The following is an 18,711-nucleotide window of genomic DNA, read 5'->3' on the forward strand; positions in this document are numbered from 1 at the left end:
GATTCTATTCATTTATAGAAACTAAATTCTTATATTAATCAGATCACTGGATTATTTACTTTAGAATCTTAGAAATAGGAATTTTTAAGTCTATTTTAACTTCCTTATCTTAAAACCAATGAGGTCTTCCAGCTCAATTTTTGAGCCTTTGGTTGAATTGTGAAGATGTCCTAATGGAGGAAAGTACTGCCCAACAATTAGGCATTAGGTATCTTAGGTATTCTCTCCTCTCTTCAGATCTACCAATCAATCATCCATCATTCCATCAATAAAATAAGAAAAGTGCTTCACTTTTAGTTAGATAGATAAATAATCACAACAGAAAATGTAGAATTCCATTCTTTTTTGAAATGGGAGACCAAGTCAAAATTGATTTGAATATATCTCTTGGCATCCATATACCAAATATGAAAAAAAGGGCAACTACTTTTAAGTACTCATTAAACTCAAAGACAAATACAAAATATAATGGGATTAAGATAAAACAAAGTATTACCTCACTTGCCGCTTATTTTAGGGCTTTTAGATTGCAATATGTGGCACTGCCTAAGTCCTAAGATTTTCCTACTTGGATGTCTTGAGATGAACAGGAAAATCCAAGACTGTCCAACTTACTTGGACTGTAAACTCCATGAGGTCCGGGATCAAGTCCTCTTTGTTCCTTTTGGCATTGCCAGGTACCCATCTCAAGTTTTAGCTGTTAGCAACATTCACTAACTTTTAGTTAATTGAATTTACTTTTGGCTTAGTGAATGAGTCAAGAATAGTGTTTGGTTTCAAACTGACAGCACGCATCAGTGTAAAACCTTTATTGTGAAAGAACAGAGCCTCTAAGCTTAATGTCTAGACTCCAGAGCAGGATTTCTCGGCAGTTGTCTTGTTGGCATTTTGGGCCAGATAATTCTTTGTCATGGGGCTGTCCTGGTCACTGCAGGATGTTTAGCAGCATCTCTGGCCTCTACTCACTAGATGCCTGTAGAGCCACCGCTTCTCACCAAGGTAGTGACAACTTAAAATATCCCTAAACATTGCCAAATGTCCCCGGGGTGAGGGGAGCAAAATTGCCCCAGTTTAGAAACACTGCTCTAGAATAAGACCCAAAGGGCAGGAAGAAATTCACAACCAAAGATCCAGAAGCTTAAACAAACAATGAACAGAAAACTATGCAAAGAAGAGGGAAAGATGATCTTTGGATAAGAGAGAGAGAGACCTTTACTGATAATAAAGTCTACAAAGAAAACTGAGTGCCTAGGGCAATAATTGGGCTTTAACAACTGAAATACGAAGTTTGCCACAAAGGAAACTCAGGACATTTTAGGACCCCATGCTACGATTAGAGGGTCAGAGTAACCGATGACTTGCAGAGGATTTAGGGGAGTGCTGGTTATAACTGTGGGATGGCAGTTGAGATGAAGGATTCAGGAGGAAAAAATGGTAGGAATGTATAGGAACTTCAAAGTGGACAGAGAACTGTATATAGGAATCAAGAGGTGTGCAGATTGAGAAAAGCCAAAAATTTAGAACATTTGTTATTTTTCCTCATGTCTTTAATTCCCAGCATGGCTGGTAAACTGTTTCTAGACATGAAAACTGGGCAACACAAAAACAGGATAATTTCATTATCACTGGGAGTTAGATTGCTTTTAATCACCAAACTGGCACAGCATTGTCACCTAGGAAGGTGTGCAGATGGGAAGTAATCTTACTCAATAAAATCTAGGTCTAAAGAGGATACTTTATTCCTGTGCCCTGAAAATGCTATCCTTTCTATTTTATACTTACCTGAGGGCCTTGAGTGACTCCTGGGGTCAGAGGATTTCCAAGGATATACTTCTTAGCCCGCTCAACACTCCTTCGAACAAACTCATCATAAATTGATTCTTCCACAAAAATCCTGGATGCGGCTATACAACACTGGCCCTGGTGGTAGAATACCCCATGGTGTGCAAATTCAACAGCATTGTCCACTGCGAAGAAGACATTCACATTAAAGATATTTTCTAAAAATTATATATTTTATATGTTTCTCAGAGGCAACATGGAGATAAAGAAAAATCATGAGTTGTGTAGTCAGACATGGGCTCAGTATAGTTTACCTCCTACCAGCCAGGTGGCAAATTAATCTTTCTGATCCTGCATTTGCCATGGAAAAAATAGCAACATACAGAATCTGAAAAAATAGTGGTTACTATTACAACTTTAATATGGACATCACCAAGAATGTAGATTTGATCATGAGACCAAATCTCTTTGGAAATGATTTATATAAATATCTCCAATTGTATAATTAGATGATTGTGATTATTTCTTTCAGGCCCCAGATTTTAAACAGATAATTAAAAAAACCTGACATGTCTATCGAATTAAATAATTTCAAAAGATTCTTAAATACTCTACTCAACAGGAAATGTGATCTTTGTGGGAAAGAAAAACAAAATGAAACAAAAACAACTAAAAAGTAACAAAAAACACTAATACTCAGAATCACTCACTCACCTTATGATTTTATTCCAGCAAAGAAATTTTCAAAATCTATCTAAAGTATACCATATTATTTCATATGTGCCTATAAACTCTTATTTATTTTAGGTGATAAAATGTGCATTAAAAGGAAGAAATAGGTTGCTTCCTTAGTGGACTCTAAACAAGAATAAAATTTTCTTTGCATTTGAATTTTCGAAATGCTGAAGATTCAATTCAATGTTATAGCAACTGGGTATGATTATTATTTATTTTGTGAACTAATTACATCTGCTTAAGTTGTAGCAGAAGCAGTTTGTAGACAGTCTTAGTAAAATTAGAAATCTGTCATGTTTATAGAATATTTCATAAGGTAGTGTGTTCTAAAATACTTCAATTAAGATCAAAACAGCAACATAGGCTAATTCCATGAACCATTTGTATTTACAGCCTCTAACAGATAATGCAGTTGTGAAAGAAAAAAGAATGTTTGACCATGCATTTCTGCTAATTAACTTCTATTTAGGAAATAATTGGGAGATTCTACTTGGTAATATAATCAGAATGAACCTAAAATATTATATAGTGGGGTTATATCAAATTTGTAGGTTTAATATACATAAACTCCACTATACTTGCTAGGAAAAAATATTTAAATATTAGGTATAATTTTCTTCTGATCATTTCATTTAATGAGTGTATGACCCAGAGTGAAGGGAGAGGGCAAATGTGAAACTGCTGTCTCCTCAGTTGGTCTCAATCCAAGTCCCATTCTGGAGTATCTCATTAGCTCAATGAAATGCTAATAATCACAGATACGGAATTTAAAAAATACACCATGGCACTTAAATGCAAAATGTTTACATCATCTAGGGTTCAGCTGAGGAAATAGCAATCTATTCTAAACGAGGAAGAAATTGTGTCTATTATCTATGTGTTATAACTTTAGGATGATTTAAGAGATTTTCAAGAGTAATTTTGGACTCTTTACACTTTGATGTTAGAAGCAAATGCTTTTTTTTTTTTTTGTAAAGTTCAAGTTCACTTTTGGCATTATCAGACACCAAAAACGATGAAGGACGAAAAGTTAACAAAGTGGCTTCTACTCACAGTCGGCATCAGCTAACACAATGCAAGGGCTCTTTCCTCCAAGCTCCAGGGTCACCCTCTTCAGATTGCTTTTCCCGGCAGCTTCTTTGATCAACTTGCCAACCTGAAAGGGAGCATTACAAAGGAGGAGGCTTACCCTGCTCTCATGAACACACGTTTCTTTGGCATTCTAAATTTATGTGATGTTTGTGCCACCGTAAAATTTCATTTGGGAGAAACACCAAATGGCTTTTTTTTTTGAGACGAAGTCTCACACTGTCTACTGGGCTGGAGTGCAGTGGCGCAATCTCGGCTCACTGCAACCTCCGCCTCCCGGGTTCAAGTGATTCTCTGGCAAATGGCATTTTTAAAGATCTGGCACTTTTAGATATGAAAAGCTCCCTCATCCAAGCATACAGACGTAAAAGGAATCAGAAAAATGCTGATTTTTCATCAGCAAGAAAGCAGAGATATAGAACACGGATAAGTGATATTGATGGCTACGGAGGTTATTTTTAATTTTAATCAGAATATCATCTTTCTACAGATTGATCAGACTTATCATGACCCAGTCGCAACTTAGCTATTTCATTTTTTATCCCTCTTCTGGCATCCAGATAACTCTATCCAGTCAAACTGACATATTCACTACCTCTTGAATCTCATCCTTCTTCTCATTATTTGTCCACCCCAACCTGGACTGCCTTCAAGTTCTATTCTTCTTAGGGGTCCAGCTCATATCTTAGCTTCTCCTTAAATCCTTCTCTGATGACACTAGGTCAGATGCTGGAAGAAATGACAGGACCATTTCTTTTTCTAGTCTCCCAAAAAACCTCATGAAGTCTCCTTCAGAGTCTGATCCAGATTGTATCATTTGTATAGAAATACATTTCCCAAACAGATTGTTAACTCTGTGGTAGCAGTAACAATAACGTATCACTGCATACCTCTCCTCATTAGTATCTATGACAGAAGGCTCATTTAATTGCGGATTGACTGTCGTCTCTCTATCTCTTTCTTTCTCTGTCTTCCCACCCAACACACACACCTTTGAACAGTGGAACTGGATGAAAGAAATGGGATCTGTGCAGCTACTTCAGTTAGCTGGAATCCTACAGTTCTGGTTTCTTCTTTAATGCTAGTTTGCTCTTTTCAGAGGAAGATTTTGTTTTCAATTATTTTTTCCTTTGTGGATCACTTCCCATCAAGATTATTTACTATAGTTGTTTCTGGTTTTTCTATCTCTAAAAACTTGGCTGGTTCTACAATTATTTCTTTTTTATTATTTGTATGGCAGCCTTAATCCACCAACATGTTCTTTGCCTTTCTTTTTTAAAGGCAATTCACTATTTTGCTTCTTTTATTTTCTAGGATTCTTTTTTTTTACTCCGCATGTCAGATTTTAATAAAAAGTTTTTATCCCAACTGAACAAGAGAGAAATAGATGTTTCGTGAGCGTATGTTTAGATTTTATGTGGTTACTGAACTAACTGCTACTGTGCATTACAGAATAGGGCATTAATATGCTAATGTTTTCATCTTATTTAAATATTTTATGCTTCTAAATCAAACCCCTAAAAGATTAATAAAAAATAAATTAAAAGGAGATTGCACTAGGGAAATCCTGTCTGAAATTTCTCTTATATGCCATTCTATAACACACTTCTTATGACCACTTTCAGAAACTGAATTTTCATTTAAGATGTTAAGGAGTTTTTAATTTTGTAGATAAAAAATTTACTTGCCTGTCACCCTTTGATTTCTCTAAATTCTTTCTGAACTTTTTTTATTTGTTTAATTTAGGTTTACTGAAGTAACTCCATTAAAGTAGATAACTTTTGCCTTGGAGAAGGTAATAAAATCAAATATATTTTTGTAAAAGCTACAAACGTCAAAAGAACTAGGATGAAGAATGGTTAGAAGTATGAATGAGAAAGAAAGGCTACACTTTTGCTTAGCACAAGTTTAGATGGCAAATAAAAGGCTTGAGTTTTCCCAAAAGTCTAGCTAAAGTCAAAACAAAGAGACATTAATTTTTGTCTCATGATTTCATTCCCTTATTTGGAGAAAAGTAAACGTTTATCATTTTTCTCAAAGGAGTATGCAATGAAGAAAAGATAAGAACTATTAAGACTATGGCTAAACAGTGTATTCCATGATACTGTGGCATTGCCATGTGGAGCAGAAGTAGCAAATGCTCATGAAAATGGTCTAACTTATTATGTCTTGCACAATGTGGGTAGAGTTCTATTTTATATGAATCTAATGGGATATTGTGGTGGTTCACGCCTGTAATCCCAGCACTCTGGGAGGCTGAGGCGGGCAGATCATGAGGTCAAGAGATCGAGACCATCCTGGCTAACACGGTGAAACCCCGTCTCTACTAAAAGTACAAAAAATTAGCCGGGGGTGGTGGTGGGCGCCTGTAGTCCCAGCTACTCGGAAGGCTGAGGCAGGAGAATGGCGTGAACCACGGAGGTGGAGCTTGAGCCAAGATCATGCCACTGCACTCCAGCCTGGGTGACAGTGCAAGACTCCTCTCAAAAAAAAAAAAAAAAAAAAAAAATTCTTACCTTGCCAAAAGTGTTGTTAGAATGGAGGGTCTTTGCTACAATGAACACAAAGGATACAGTCTATTGTTTGCCTCTTTCATGACATTTATCAAGTTCTTTAATATCTGCCAAGCAACAAATGTGAAGCTAAAAGAAAATCCAGAAAGAAGTTCCAGGGAGTATGGAACTAAGTTTCAGGAGTTGAAAGTATGATGGGTTTTGTGGCTCCTAAAATCGTGTTATTCACATTTAATTCTTTAATACTTATTTAGAATTTCTTACTGTGATGGTTTCTGGAGATAACAATGAATAAGACTGTCTTTGAGGATAATCAGCAAGAGAGAGGGACACACAAGGCAATAAGCATGCACTGTTATTATATGTGGTGGACAATGGGAACTCAGATGGGGTGTTTTAAAATTTAGGCTGCTCTGCTCCTGGGACTGTAGAGGCAAGGAGAAAGCCAGAGAGGGAACGTGTGGGGGCAAGTTTAGAGTACGTTACGGCCAAGGATGAACTAAAAGCCTGGGGGAATGAAAAGACACATGGAATAATCAGGAAGAGATGGGGCAGAGTGGCAGAGATGGAGAAAAAGAAATATTGGGACAGGAAGCTTTTTTCTCACATTGTGTAAACTAGTGTGCAAAATTAAAAAGTATGGGAGGAAAGAGGAAATATGGCATGTACTGAGCGCTCAGTAGGGTGATAAATGTTTTACTACTCATTAGCTCATTTAATTGTATTCTGTACAACTCAGTAAATTTGATCTCATCTCCATTTTACAAATGAAGAAACTCAAATTTAGTAAGGCTACTTAACTTTTTAAAGACACACTGCTAGGAGGGGTAGAGTCAGAATTTAAACCAAGATATTTTCTACACTTTTAATCTCCAGGGATTTTTTTAAGGTAGGTAAAGTGCTCCCCCAATGTTATAGGGGATAATGGATGAGCGAAGACAAACTGATGCTGAAGATGAGATCAGCAAACAGTAGCTCCTGGTCCAGATGACCTGGAGAAGGAGTAGGCACAGGATCTAGACCAGGGTTGTTCAATCTTTTGGATTCCCTGGGCTACATGGGAAGAAGAATTGTCTTGGGCCACACAAAAAATACACTAACAGTAAAGATAGCTGATGAGAATGAAAAAAAAATGTGTCAGGCTACATTCAAAGCCATCCCTGGCCATGGGTTGGACAGACCTCAACAGGTACATGGATTCCCTATTGGGGAGGGTCTAGAATTCTAGCCTGAGGAATTTTCACCTTTATTCCTCTGGTATGATTTCAACCTGCGGTGTCACCATTTTTAAATGTATTGCCATATCTTGAACATTCCCACTTGTTCTGTCTACAATAAATCTTGACTGTGGGGTTTGCTTTTCCCTATCTCAATTAGGGACTTGCAGAATGCAAACTTTTTTTACTCTACGTCTGTGAAAAACAAAGAAGACATATATATATTTATTTACTTCATTTTAAAAAGACCATGAAAAATAAAGTTTGATTTTCCACCATTTCTGTTTGCTATGTAAATTTGCCTTTATATTGGAGTAAATAATTAAGATTATAAAATAATCAAATTATGCTCACCACACTATCTGGAATGTCTTTTTTGCTTCTCAACTTCCAGGAAGTTAAAAAAGTAACAATTCCTCAAAACCCAGAGCTAGTTCTAGTACCCATTTGGACATCATCATTCCTTCTTGTGAACCTTTTTTACAGCATTTTGTACATACCTTAGTACCTTATCACACCCTGCCTTGTCTCTTGTTGTCAGCAGCTTTCTAAGATGGAGTGAAGCTCACTCTTCACTGTCTATACTGTGTACCAATGAATAACATTTTTGCACTGAGCATCTAACAAAGTCACATAATTTAATAGAATGACTCAATAATTTTTTTTGCATGGTATAGTATGCTTCCACCACTTTCTTTTGCTTAGGATAGAACATCATCAATAAATGGGGATCTATTTTCCCAAACTTCACCTTCTAGTCTGCTCTCCCTCCTGCCCGCCACTTCTCCTTTGTGGTTGGGGTCTTTTTCTTTAACCTTTAGGATGGTCAAGCTCAAGCCAGAGAGGCAGAAAAGTTAGTTTAGGTACCACTGAGGGAAGCTGAGTTTCTGGCTCTCTTTCACAGTGTCCAGGAGAAAGACAACCCCAAATAAGGTGCAAAGGGTGAGACTCTACTATTTAATTTTCATAACCTATAGGATAAAATCATATTCATTCATACAAATCACTATGGCCTAATTTTCTATTATAAATCTTCCTAATAATATGACAAGGTCTCAGCAGCCATATTTCTCATCAGAGAAAGTAATGAACATACTAAAAATAGTTTACTCTCATTCTGATTTTAAATAGGTGCATCATGTCATTCAAACTACATCTGCTTATATTCTATCCATATGTTTGAAGGCTAAAATAAATAACAAATCATTAAAAAGAGTTTTTGTTTTAAAATTGTTGGCTCAAAAATAGTTACATAAAACATACTTCATAGCTGGCAATGCAGACATTCTTAACTTTTGCCCTGAGTAAATAATATTACCTCTGTTGATCCTGTGAAGGCTACTTTGTCTATATCCATGTGAGAAGAAATGGCTGCCCCTGCTGTAGGCCCGTAACCAGGAACAATATTCACTACTCCAGGAGGAAACCCTGCCTAAAAGATAAAAAGTTTAAAAGTTACAATATAAGAATTTAATTCAAAAAGGAGGAGAGTAGGGGATTGAGATTGTCTCTTAATGCCAACCTTATGAGATGCTCTAGAAAAAAATAATTCACCCAACTGGCTCTATTCTTTAGTCTTATTATGTCATTTCTAAGTACACATAAGAGAATAACTTGAAGGGTTGCATTATTGAGGGACAATTTCTTGTCAGGGTAAGTCCATACGCTATGAATCATTGCTCCAGTGATGGCTCTTTCAAATTTCATAATGCTAACTCAAAAAGATTGTATATAAAAAAGTGTTTGGTAAGTTACTTATGTAGAAAGTAAGTAACATGTTTATTATTCCCATCAGCAAAAATAAGAAGCTGAAGGGATCTCACATTTTTTAGTTCCTAGCTGTTGTTGATTGTTGAGGGCATAACTGCTGAGTTGCAAATTCCCATTGGCATTACTTAGTAAATTGTTAAGTAAATACTGTCATCCCATTCATGATTCAACATCACAGGTTGATTTCAATCTTCATTAAAGAATTCAGGTAGAAGGCATGGGAACTGAGTTGGGCACATTACAATTTCATGTTATTTGCATCGAAATGTTTCATTTTGACATCTCTTTTCCCTGTTTTTAATTTCAATAAATAATATCTTTAAAAGATAAGTTCAGTTTCATAACTTTAAGTTTCTAGTGATTAACATTTATTTTTTAAGATTTGGTAAGATGAAGAAAAAAGGACAATGAATTGTTTGCAAGTATATTAACACAATCTAGATAGCTGATGAAAATGTTTTACATGCTCTTTTACTGTTTTTGAACAGGAAGATAAATGCAGAGGAACTCATAATAGAAAACTGAATATAAACATATCCACTCGTGAATAGATTGAAAAGTGTTCGGAAATAATGTGGCCCAATATTACAAACAAGCATATTGGCATAGAGGCCCTTTCAACCTTACATAGATTAGTTTACACAATTTTGCAGAAAACACTAGGCCATCAGTGGCAGGTACAAACCAACTTAATGTTTCAACATTTGAAAGAATGCTACATTAATTTCAACATGAATTTATGTTCGTGAGAGTTGGACAAAGAAGCAAAAATGTGATCCCAAGTTGACTGTTTGACACCAAGCCTTTGTGTTTGGCTTCCTGTCTGCATTTGGGCAGAGATGAATTTGGGGTGACTGCCAGAAATTGCAGCCAGCAGTCATGCTAAATGTATTCCCCCCACTGGACAGGAGCCATCTGTAAATAATGTACTTTATAGTAGCAACAAATGAGGTCTTCCTATTGTAATTTAGGATTCTTGAGTTCTTGTGCATATTTTGATTTCAGGAGACTTACCTCTTTTATTAAAGATGCCACGTGGAGAGCAGTGAGAGGAGTTTGCTCTGCTGGTTTGACAACCACTGTGTTTCCACAGCTCAGTGCAGGCCCTATCTTCCAAATGAGCATAACCAATGGGAAATTCCACTAGAAAGCAATATGTAACAATAGATTCTTTGTATTGCAAAAGGCATATTTGCTAATCCAACTTCCACATTATACACCCCCTGTAGATGTTATGTAATAATTGCGTAGTTTTGTGAAATCATCTGGCATATTATACTTCATTGCTAAAAGCAACTAGTAAATGCTAAAACGCTCTGAATAAACCAGATATGAGATATGAGAAGGAAATAGGAGAGAACCTCAAAATTTAATCAAGTGCTGTTGAGTTCTTTTTCTACCAGGAAAAAAAAAATCACTGCATGGTTTGGCTTATTATGGAGCACACTGTAAGTTATCTAAAAATGTTTAAAAAGGATGATTACTCTCCTTCTCCATAAGTCATTTATTGTAATTATTTACCCAATAATATTATTTAGTAGATTTATTTCCAGGAAAAATACCTTGCTAAAGACAAAGATGTCCAGGGTCCAGAGGCCAAGTACTTGGGTTCAAATCTCAGCTCAATCACTGACCAGCCATGTGAACTCACACAGGTTACGTGCTCTCTGTATCTGATTTCATAATCTGTGAGTGCTGACAATAGTCCTCTCTGCCTCAGAAGGCTGTCTTGAGGATTAACCAAGAAAGAGGGCCAGGGGCTCAACACAATGACTGGTCTAGCATAGACACGTAGTACATATCAGCTGTTATCAGTGTTCATAATTATATAGTTTTTATCTATTTATTGGGACTTTTGAATTAATAAGCTATTTCATTAAAATATTGATATGAATATATTTCAATCTCATTGGAGCAAAAGATAAGTCTTGACCATTTCTTCACATAAGGACTTCGCTACCATTATTTTGTTTGGCCTTTTAAAGCATGTCAGTTAAAATAAAATCATTTAGATAGTCTCCTGTTTGTTGGGCTTAAAAAATCTTCACAATCCTCTTAAAAAGGCTACTTTTCTCTAACAGGAATATGGAGGATCTGAGCCTCTTATCTAAAGGTACAATATATTCCATGCAGTGCTTCAAACGCCTGTGGTATTCTTTTTTCCATTTTGATTAAAAAATGTGTGTCATGAGTTGAACACTCTGGGAGCTACTGTTCTGCATGATTAGATGTCTCAATGAGAAAGTGCGTTGGAGAATAGTAGGCCCCACTACATTCCACTAAAATGCTATCCTGCAGATGTGCAGTGGAGAGCACCTTGCCATATACATGTAAAGCATGGCTCTTATAAAGAGTACATAATACAACTTTTAAAAAAACAACCCATAGAGTAAAGGGTTAACATTTATGGATGATGTAGTATTAAAACATTCTCAAGAGATATGCCAGAATATAGATAGGTTTTCGGACTACCTAATTCATATGCAAGAAGTTTAGTCACAGGGAGACCAAGTTCAACAAATCTTACATTTACTCCACATTTAACAAATACATAAGCATCCATCTGTTTTAGAGAAAGCTTCATCATTAGATAGAATAAGAACTCTTCTTTTTAAAATTGAGAATTATATAGGAGAAAAGCTTACAGGAATGATTTGGCCACATACACCAATAGGTTCATGTCTTGTATATGTAAAAAAATTTCCATCTGAAAAATAAAAAACACACAATGATATATAAACAAATGTATTTGACATTCACAAAATGGTGGTTGGGGGCTGATGTGAGAGAAAGGTGTAGACAATAATTTTAAAAACATATATCTGGCCAGGCGTGGTGGCTCACACCTGTAATACCAGCACTTTGGGAGGCTGAGGCGGGCAGATCACGAGGTCAAGAGATCGAGACCATCTATATCTCCAACTATTCACAAAATGGTAAGTGAAGCCCTAAAATAGTAATTTGAAATGATAGGAACCATAAAATTGAGTTAGGTGAAATCAAAGATGCAAAATTGGAAAAAATCTGAAAGATAATTAATTCCACCTTTCATCTTCTAGGAGGCCTGATTTGAAAATTATCTTTATTCTCTAAGTGTTATAAAAAAGGGACGAGAAAGGAAGTAGGAGGTCTCTGGTGAAGAGAAGAACCACATTCTAATTTGTTTCTGGTAGCTCAAAGTTCTACCAAAAAGAGAATTCTTTTTAAAGGTTATAATATAATTTTTAGAAATAGTAAAATTAAAAACAGTAGAATTAAAATCTCCCTGTGAGTAATAAGGCTTTCCTACTGATTTGTTCTAAAATGTATTTTATTTGCCTACCAAACAATAATAGCAAATTCTCTAAATACGTGAAGAAAATGACAGGAGTATAAGACATTTATTTTCAATCTAAATTTGACCAATTTATGTGCCCCGAAGTTTAATGTGGTCATCTAGAGAGATACATTATGCTTTACATTCAATTCTGTTCTAGTTCCCACAGAAGCTTCCTGGCTTCAGCAAGAACTCTCTTCATCAAGATCTATTTTTGTTTTAAGTGACTTCTACCATTTTGTCCCAGAGTAAAGTAGGACAGTTCTAAAGTAGCCACATTTCTTAGTACCACCGAGGTCTTACCCTCCTCTCAACTTTCTGCTATCACTTCTGACCTCCTGGATGCTCCAATTGGATTGGAAGTGCACATCAGGGCCAGTCCTGGAGGGTATTGTATTCCTAAAGTTCATAGGTTTGCATGAATTAAATTCCACCCATACTGTTTCCTAAATGTGTGTGTTTTCATGTTTCGCATGAAATATCTTTAGTAGTTCTACTCCATTATGTGCATACCCCACTAAAATAACACATACATACAGATTCACACACACAAACCCTTAACTTAGGCTGCAAACGCAGTCCCATCTTGCTTTGAAGATATTTGAAACGAGTCCGTGTGAACTGGCTTGTTTGATTAGTCTGGTCTAACTACACTGAGTTTGACCAGGCACAGATGACCATAACTGACTTATACTGGAACATGTAAAGAGGCTTAAATAATTACATTACAGAAAGGATATAAATGTCAGTATTGGAATAAAACCCAAATAAATAATTTCAGAGGTCAGCTTTAAAAAGTTTGGGACCTTAGAGAGGCAATTGCCTCAGATCAGTAATTATTGCCAAAGGAATGTTACTTTGACATTTTCTAAAATATCTATAATGTTATCTTCATGATTATGCTGAAACAACTTTAAAAGACCTTTTATGAATTTTAATAGAACTTCTAAGTTGAAAACTGTGTTGTCTCAAAGTCAAGAGGAAAATAATTTTGCCTTATTTGGTTGACATCTTTAAAAGGGAGAGTTTGAAATTATTCAGCTCTATAGTAAACTCCTCGCTCCTATCCTCACCATTAGTGGTTTCTCAGAGATACTTACCAATTGGTATTGTACGGCCCTGGATCTTGTCAGCCCAACCTGCACAGTAGCGCAATGTTTTGATGCAGCCTGCTAAATCATTCAGATATGCATTGGAATAGAGTTTTCCACCATTCATTGACTCCATTGTCTGAAAAACATGTCAAACACCAAATCTAAAATTCCATAAAAGTTTTAGATTAAAAATATATAGTAAATATTTTCAGCAATCATGTGCTAGGGAATTTTTGAAATAGAAGAAATCTTGTCATCTTGTCTAACCTCCACTTTTTAAGAGTTAAAATGACTTCCTTTAGGTCAAATAGCAAGATCTGGGCACAAAGGGTAGTGAGATTCTGATTTCTAAATCCCAGTGCTCTTTCTGTCTCATTCTGAATGTTCTCCTGCTAACCAGCTTTCTAGGAATAGGTCACAATTTGATATACACATAACATCTGAGAATGAAACCTAGTCTTCTAAGTCCTATCAGAATTCCAACAAGATTTCTCTTATTTTGTAATCAACTATGGGTGACAACTTAGTGTCAGTGACTATTAATGATGCCTCAGTAATCATTTTTAATTTTTACATTCCATCTGGATATACACAGTCTACTCACACAAACTTAAGTAATGCCTGGATTTTTCATCCATGAATTTCCTTCAGCAGAATTTTAATTAGGAAACTACCAGTGTTGCCATTATTGTCATAATAGCCGTTTTAATGGTCAGGTAAAGTTCAACATTTTCTAGTCAAGTGCCCTAACCATTATAAGATGACCTATCTCCCCTTTGGCTTCTCTTCTTAAGCAGGACCTTAAGCTCTTTGAGATCTAATATTCTGCTGGGGTGGTTACCTGGCAGAAATGCACAGGTGATGAACTGTTAAAGCTATTTGTTTCTGTACTACACTCTCTATCATGTCAAAATTTAACAATGTGACTTTTGTATGCCTGTACTTTTCTCTCCATAGGATCTTATGCTGACAGGCAGTCAACAAATCAGATAATTGAGAAAAGCCAAGTTTTAGCATTTTCTGCTTTCTTCCTACAGGCCATTTTTATTACTATAGTTTTATTGCATATAGCTGCTCATTCTGAATTTTTGTGTATTTCAAATTATGTTGAATATTTGAGTAATAAATGGTCCTTTGATTAACCATACTTGCTATTAACCATACATGCTAATGTTGATTTTTTAAAATGTAGACTTCTTTGTTACTGCCACTTTCAGATTCTAAAGATGAAATTTGCTTGAAACCTGATCTTGGTATTGGTTTCTGTTAAATTGGCTTCATCATAATGCCCAATTGAGACAACAAAAACAAGGAAATACCCTCCCCCAACTATATTATGCTCTGACTCATCCAACTGCTAAAACATAAACAAACAAAAAAAGTATTCATAAAAACATGATTTTGATAAACCACATTAATAATTGGATTTTTTTTTATTTTTTGCCTCTTTCACCTGTAAAAAGAACATCATTTAATTATGACCCTTGTGAACAGACACATTTCAGGAAGAAAAAAAGTAGCCATTTATTAAATATCTTAGTGAGCTAGACTAATGAGAAATAAGATTTATTTTAGAGAAATATTTTGGGCACCCTTAACAAACATGAGTTTTTCCATCAAAAGAGCTCAGTGGTCAAATGCTTGAATAAACCTAATATATCATTCTAGGAGACTCAAACTTCATGTGATCTTATTAAAGCCTCTGAGAAGTTTCAAGGTAAAGAAATTTCTAAAATTTGGTTTAACTTGGGTTTGCCAAAGTTTAGACTGTAGAATCTATTATGGGAGCAGAAATTAACATCATCCAGAATTGAAATGCAGATTACTATTTGAGAATAGTTCAATGTTAAGGGGCCTATTCATTGGGACAAAAAAAGTTTTCATTTTGTTTGTAGAGAGCATATAGTGATCCCTAAAATCAAAACAACTTGCCATTTCAAACGCTGAATGCTTTTGAGAGCTCTAGCTACCCATCCAGCTTAGATAATACTCACCGCCAGCAGCAGACGATCTCTTTCGATTAAATCAGCCAACTTGTATAATAGTCGTCCCCTCTCGGAAGCATCCATAGTACGCCACGGAGATCCAATCTGAAAAGCCTGTCTTGCGGCCTTCACTGCCTTGTCAACATCCTCCTGTAAGTCAACAGGAATTCAATTCAGTAGGCTAAACATATTAGGCAAGCAAATTTAATGCCAATAACCCTGTAAAATAGACTGTAGTGCCTCATAAGCAGGCACTGTGTCTCCATTATCCCAAAGTCTAACACATTGTGCACATTCAACTACTGTATGTTGGAATTACTCCTGCTGAATAATCTTTACATGATGAGCTCCACATACCTAGCACATGCTGGATTTCCTAGAATATAAATGTTTTATGATTTTAATAGTTGCTATCATCTGAGTGCTTGCCCTATTTCAAGTAATGTTCTGATGACTTTATACCTATTAGCTCATTTAATTCTCAATAATTTTATGGCACAAATATGTTCCCTGTTTTACAGATGAAGAAACTAAAGCAAAGAGAGAGGGGAGCTTTGCTCAAGGTTAATAACTAAAAGTGGCTGAACTGAGTTTTAAACGGAGCCCATCTGATTGTAGAATCTTTGCTGTTTACCACACATTATACTTTCTTAGTGACTGGGTTACAGGAATTCCAGGTCAAGATCAAGATCCAAAATAATGAATATCTTCCTTAGTCTCTGGTGACTCAACAGCCTGTCCACTTTCATGAAGAGCCTATTGAAGGGTGAATAAGAACTTTTCTTTGCTGTTGAAGAATAAACCTTAGAAACATGTGCTCATTCCTCTTGTGCAGAGGGAACAGGGCATAGAAATAGTGGAACTAATAGAGTAGGATGTGCATGTGACAACCTCTCATTTCCCAACTGGGTACAAAGAGATCCTTTTAAATCCCTAATCCGATAAAGAAGTCAGTTTCTTATTGAAGATGCATGGCTTAAAACTACATTAATTCAAGTAAAAGTCAAAGAGTAAAGTGACTCCACATTCAGTCTAGCCTCCTGGCCTTCACTCTCGTAGTGCCTTCACTCAATTTCTTTCTCTGTTGTGTTTTTCTACACCAGATATATTCTCTGGTTCTTTTGCAATTCACCTTAGTCATAAATATTGCCCTGACCACTCCACTCCCCTGCAGATGCCTGTTCAGACCTCTTCTGAGCTCTTACAGAACATACCTACTACTACTGCAAACACCATAAAGGAATATATCATTCCAGTGTTCTTTTGTACATAGAACTGGCCACTACATGGAATTGTATAGCTCCACAAATAGTGGCTATATTACAGGCCAGTAGGTTGCAATATTTTGCAGGAGACACAATTCCCTTTAAGAATTGGGGGAGAGAAAAAGTAATGACCCTAGATTTTTTTTAAAAATTGTACACAATTAAGCTAAATCCCATCTAAGGAGATATCTTCCCCTCAAATGGACCTCAAATTAACATCCTCCTCCTTAGGCTATATTCAATCAAGAAGACCCACACTTACAAGTCCGTGAATTAAAATACAAAAAAACTATTCTTCTAGTATTTATCACCAAAATAATATGATCTGGGGCAAGAGAGATATTTTAGAAGCACAATCTGGTCTGATTAAGTAATAATATTTACTGACTACAAGCAAAGATTCTTTCAGTGTAATACATCACACACTGGTATATCTCACTGTCTAACTTTTCAGAGAATGATGATATATACAAAATATATGTATTTATTGCCTGCCTTTCCTGAGAAATACATATACAGTGCATATTTGGGGCATTCAGTTAATCACATTGATTGCTTATATTTAGACATTGTTTCATGCCACACGTTCTAACTTTTTCCTAAATTTACAGAGCACTGTTTGAAAAAAAGAAAAAGCAAACCACAAAAATCTGAGATTGTCAGCATGATCTGTGGATACCAGAGCTTATAAAATACATGCTGGTCTGTGTTTAAACAGATCTGTATGACACAGCTTTCATTTGGATCTTTCTGTTCAGTGTCCTGCTATTGGTCTTAGCCAAATATGGGCTATCATAGGGATCTTGGCCTCCCAAAGGGATATGGAGAACTGGCTTCAAGATAAGTAATTCTCCCATATGGAAAGCACATCCCTAAAGAATGCTGCTATAAATAAAGATGTTCTTATGATTATGTCCTCTGGATCATGCGCCCCCTTTTCTCACATCTTATATGTAATCTTGCAGATGCAGAAATACAGTAATGTTAGTTAATATATAGTTTGATATGAAAACAACCCAGATTTGAATTCTGATTCCTCTTCATTAGCTGTGTAAACCTTGAGGCATCTAACCATTCATCCCTCTAGCTAAAGGTTTGATAAATATTCGACTCTGCAGCATTCTCATCATCCCTCCGCTAAAGACAGCAGAGGGAAGTAAGAAGATTGTCCTTTTGGAATATTCAATCGAACAGGAGAGACATACAATCAAATCACTACCCCAAAACATTATTATAAACCATGAAATACGTTGTGGCATGACTTCTCTAAGGTTCAGCTTTCTTTTCTTTAAAATCAAGGTATGTTGCTTGGTGTGGTGGCGTGTGCCTGTAGTCCCAGCTACCCAGGAGGCTGAAGTGCGAGGATCGCTTGAACCTGAGAGGTGCAGGTTGCAGGGAGCTGAGATTGCACCACTGCACTCCAGCCTGGGTGATAGAGTAAGACCCTCATCTCAAAACAAAACAAAACAAAAAAAAAAAAAAGAAAGAAAAAGAAAAAAGAAGAAAAGAAATTGGGGTATGTTACCTCACAGGGTTGTAATGAAGATTAATAAGATAACATTTAAACATTTTCTATGTTAGAACGTTATGTATTATTCAATGGTGGCAATTGTTACTGTTGTCCTAGCAGTCAAAACTTTAAATTTTAATATAACTCTCAGCAATTTCTCCCTCTCTCAATAGAGGGAGATTCACTCTGTTGCCTAGGCTGGTGTGCAGTGGCACAAACATGGCTCACCAAAGCCTAGACCTCCTGATGAGCCTCAGGTGATCCTCCCACCTCAGCCTCTGGAGTAGCTGGGACTACAGGAGTGCATCACCATGCCCATCTAATTGTTTATTTTTAGTAAAGGTGAGGTCTTGCTATGTTGTCCAGGCTGGTCTCAAACCCCTGGGCTCAAGTGATCCTCTCACCTCGACCTTCCAAAGTGCTATGATTACAGGC

At 36.2% G+C, this 18,711-nt stretch overlaps 1 protein-coding gene across 2 annotated transcripts in view; it reads right to left on the reverse strand.

The window, feature by feature from the left end:
• ALDH1A1 (aldehyde dehydrogenase 1 family member A1) overlaps window positions 1-18,711 on the reverse strand; it is a 179,779-nt gene that overhangs the window by 14,545 nt on the left and 146,523 nt on the right. For both annotated transcript variants that reach the window (XM_055351489.2, XM_004048130.5), the window contains 7 exons: window positions 15,511-15,651; window positions 13,523-13,652; window positions 11,752-11,813; window positions 10,121-10,249; window positions 8,655-8,768; window positions 3,571-3,673; window positions 1,783-1,967 (listed from right to left, as the gene is read on the reverse strand). In XM_055351489.2, the coding sequence (XP_055207464.1) occupies window positions 1,783-1,967; window positions 3,571-3,673; window positions 8,655-8,768; window positions 10,121-10,249; window positions 11,752-11,813; window positions 13,523-13,652; window positions 15,511-15,651 (864 nt within the window). The remainder of the gene's footprint in view (window positions 1-1,782; window positions 1,968-3,570; window positions 3,674-8,654; window positions 8,769-10,120; window positions 10,250-11,751; window positions 11,814-13,522; window positions 13,653-15,510; window positions 15,652-18,711) is intronic.

This window comes from Gorilla gorilla, chromosome 13, assembly GCF_029281585.2.
Source record: "Gorilla gorilla gorilla isolate KB3781 chromosome 13, NHGRI_mGorGor1-v2.1_pri, whole genome shotgun sequence".
NCBI lineage: Eukaryota > Metazoa > Chordata > Mammalia > Primates > Hominidae > Gorilla > Gorilla gorilla.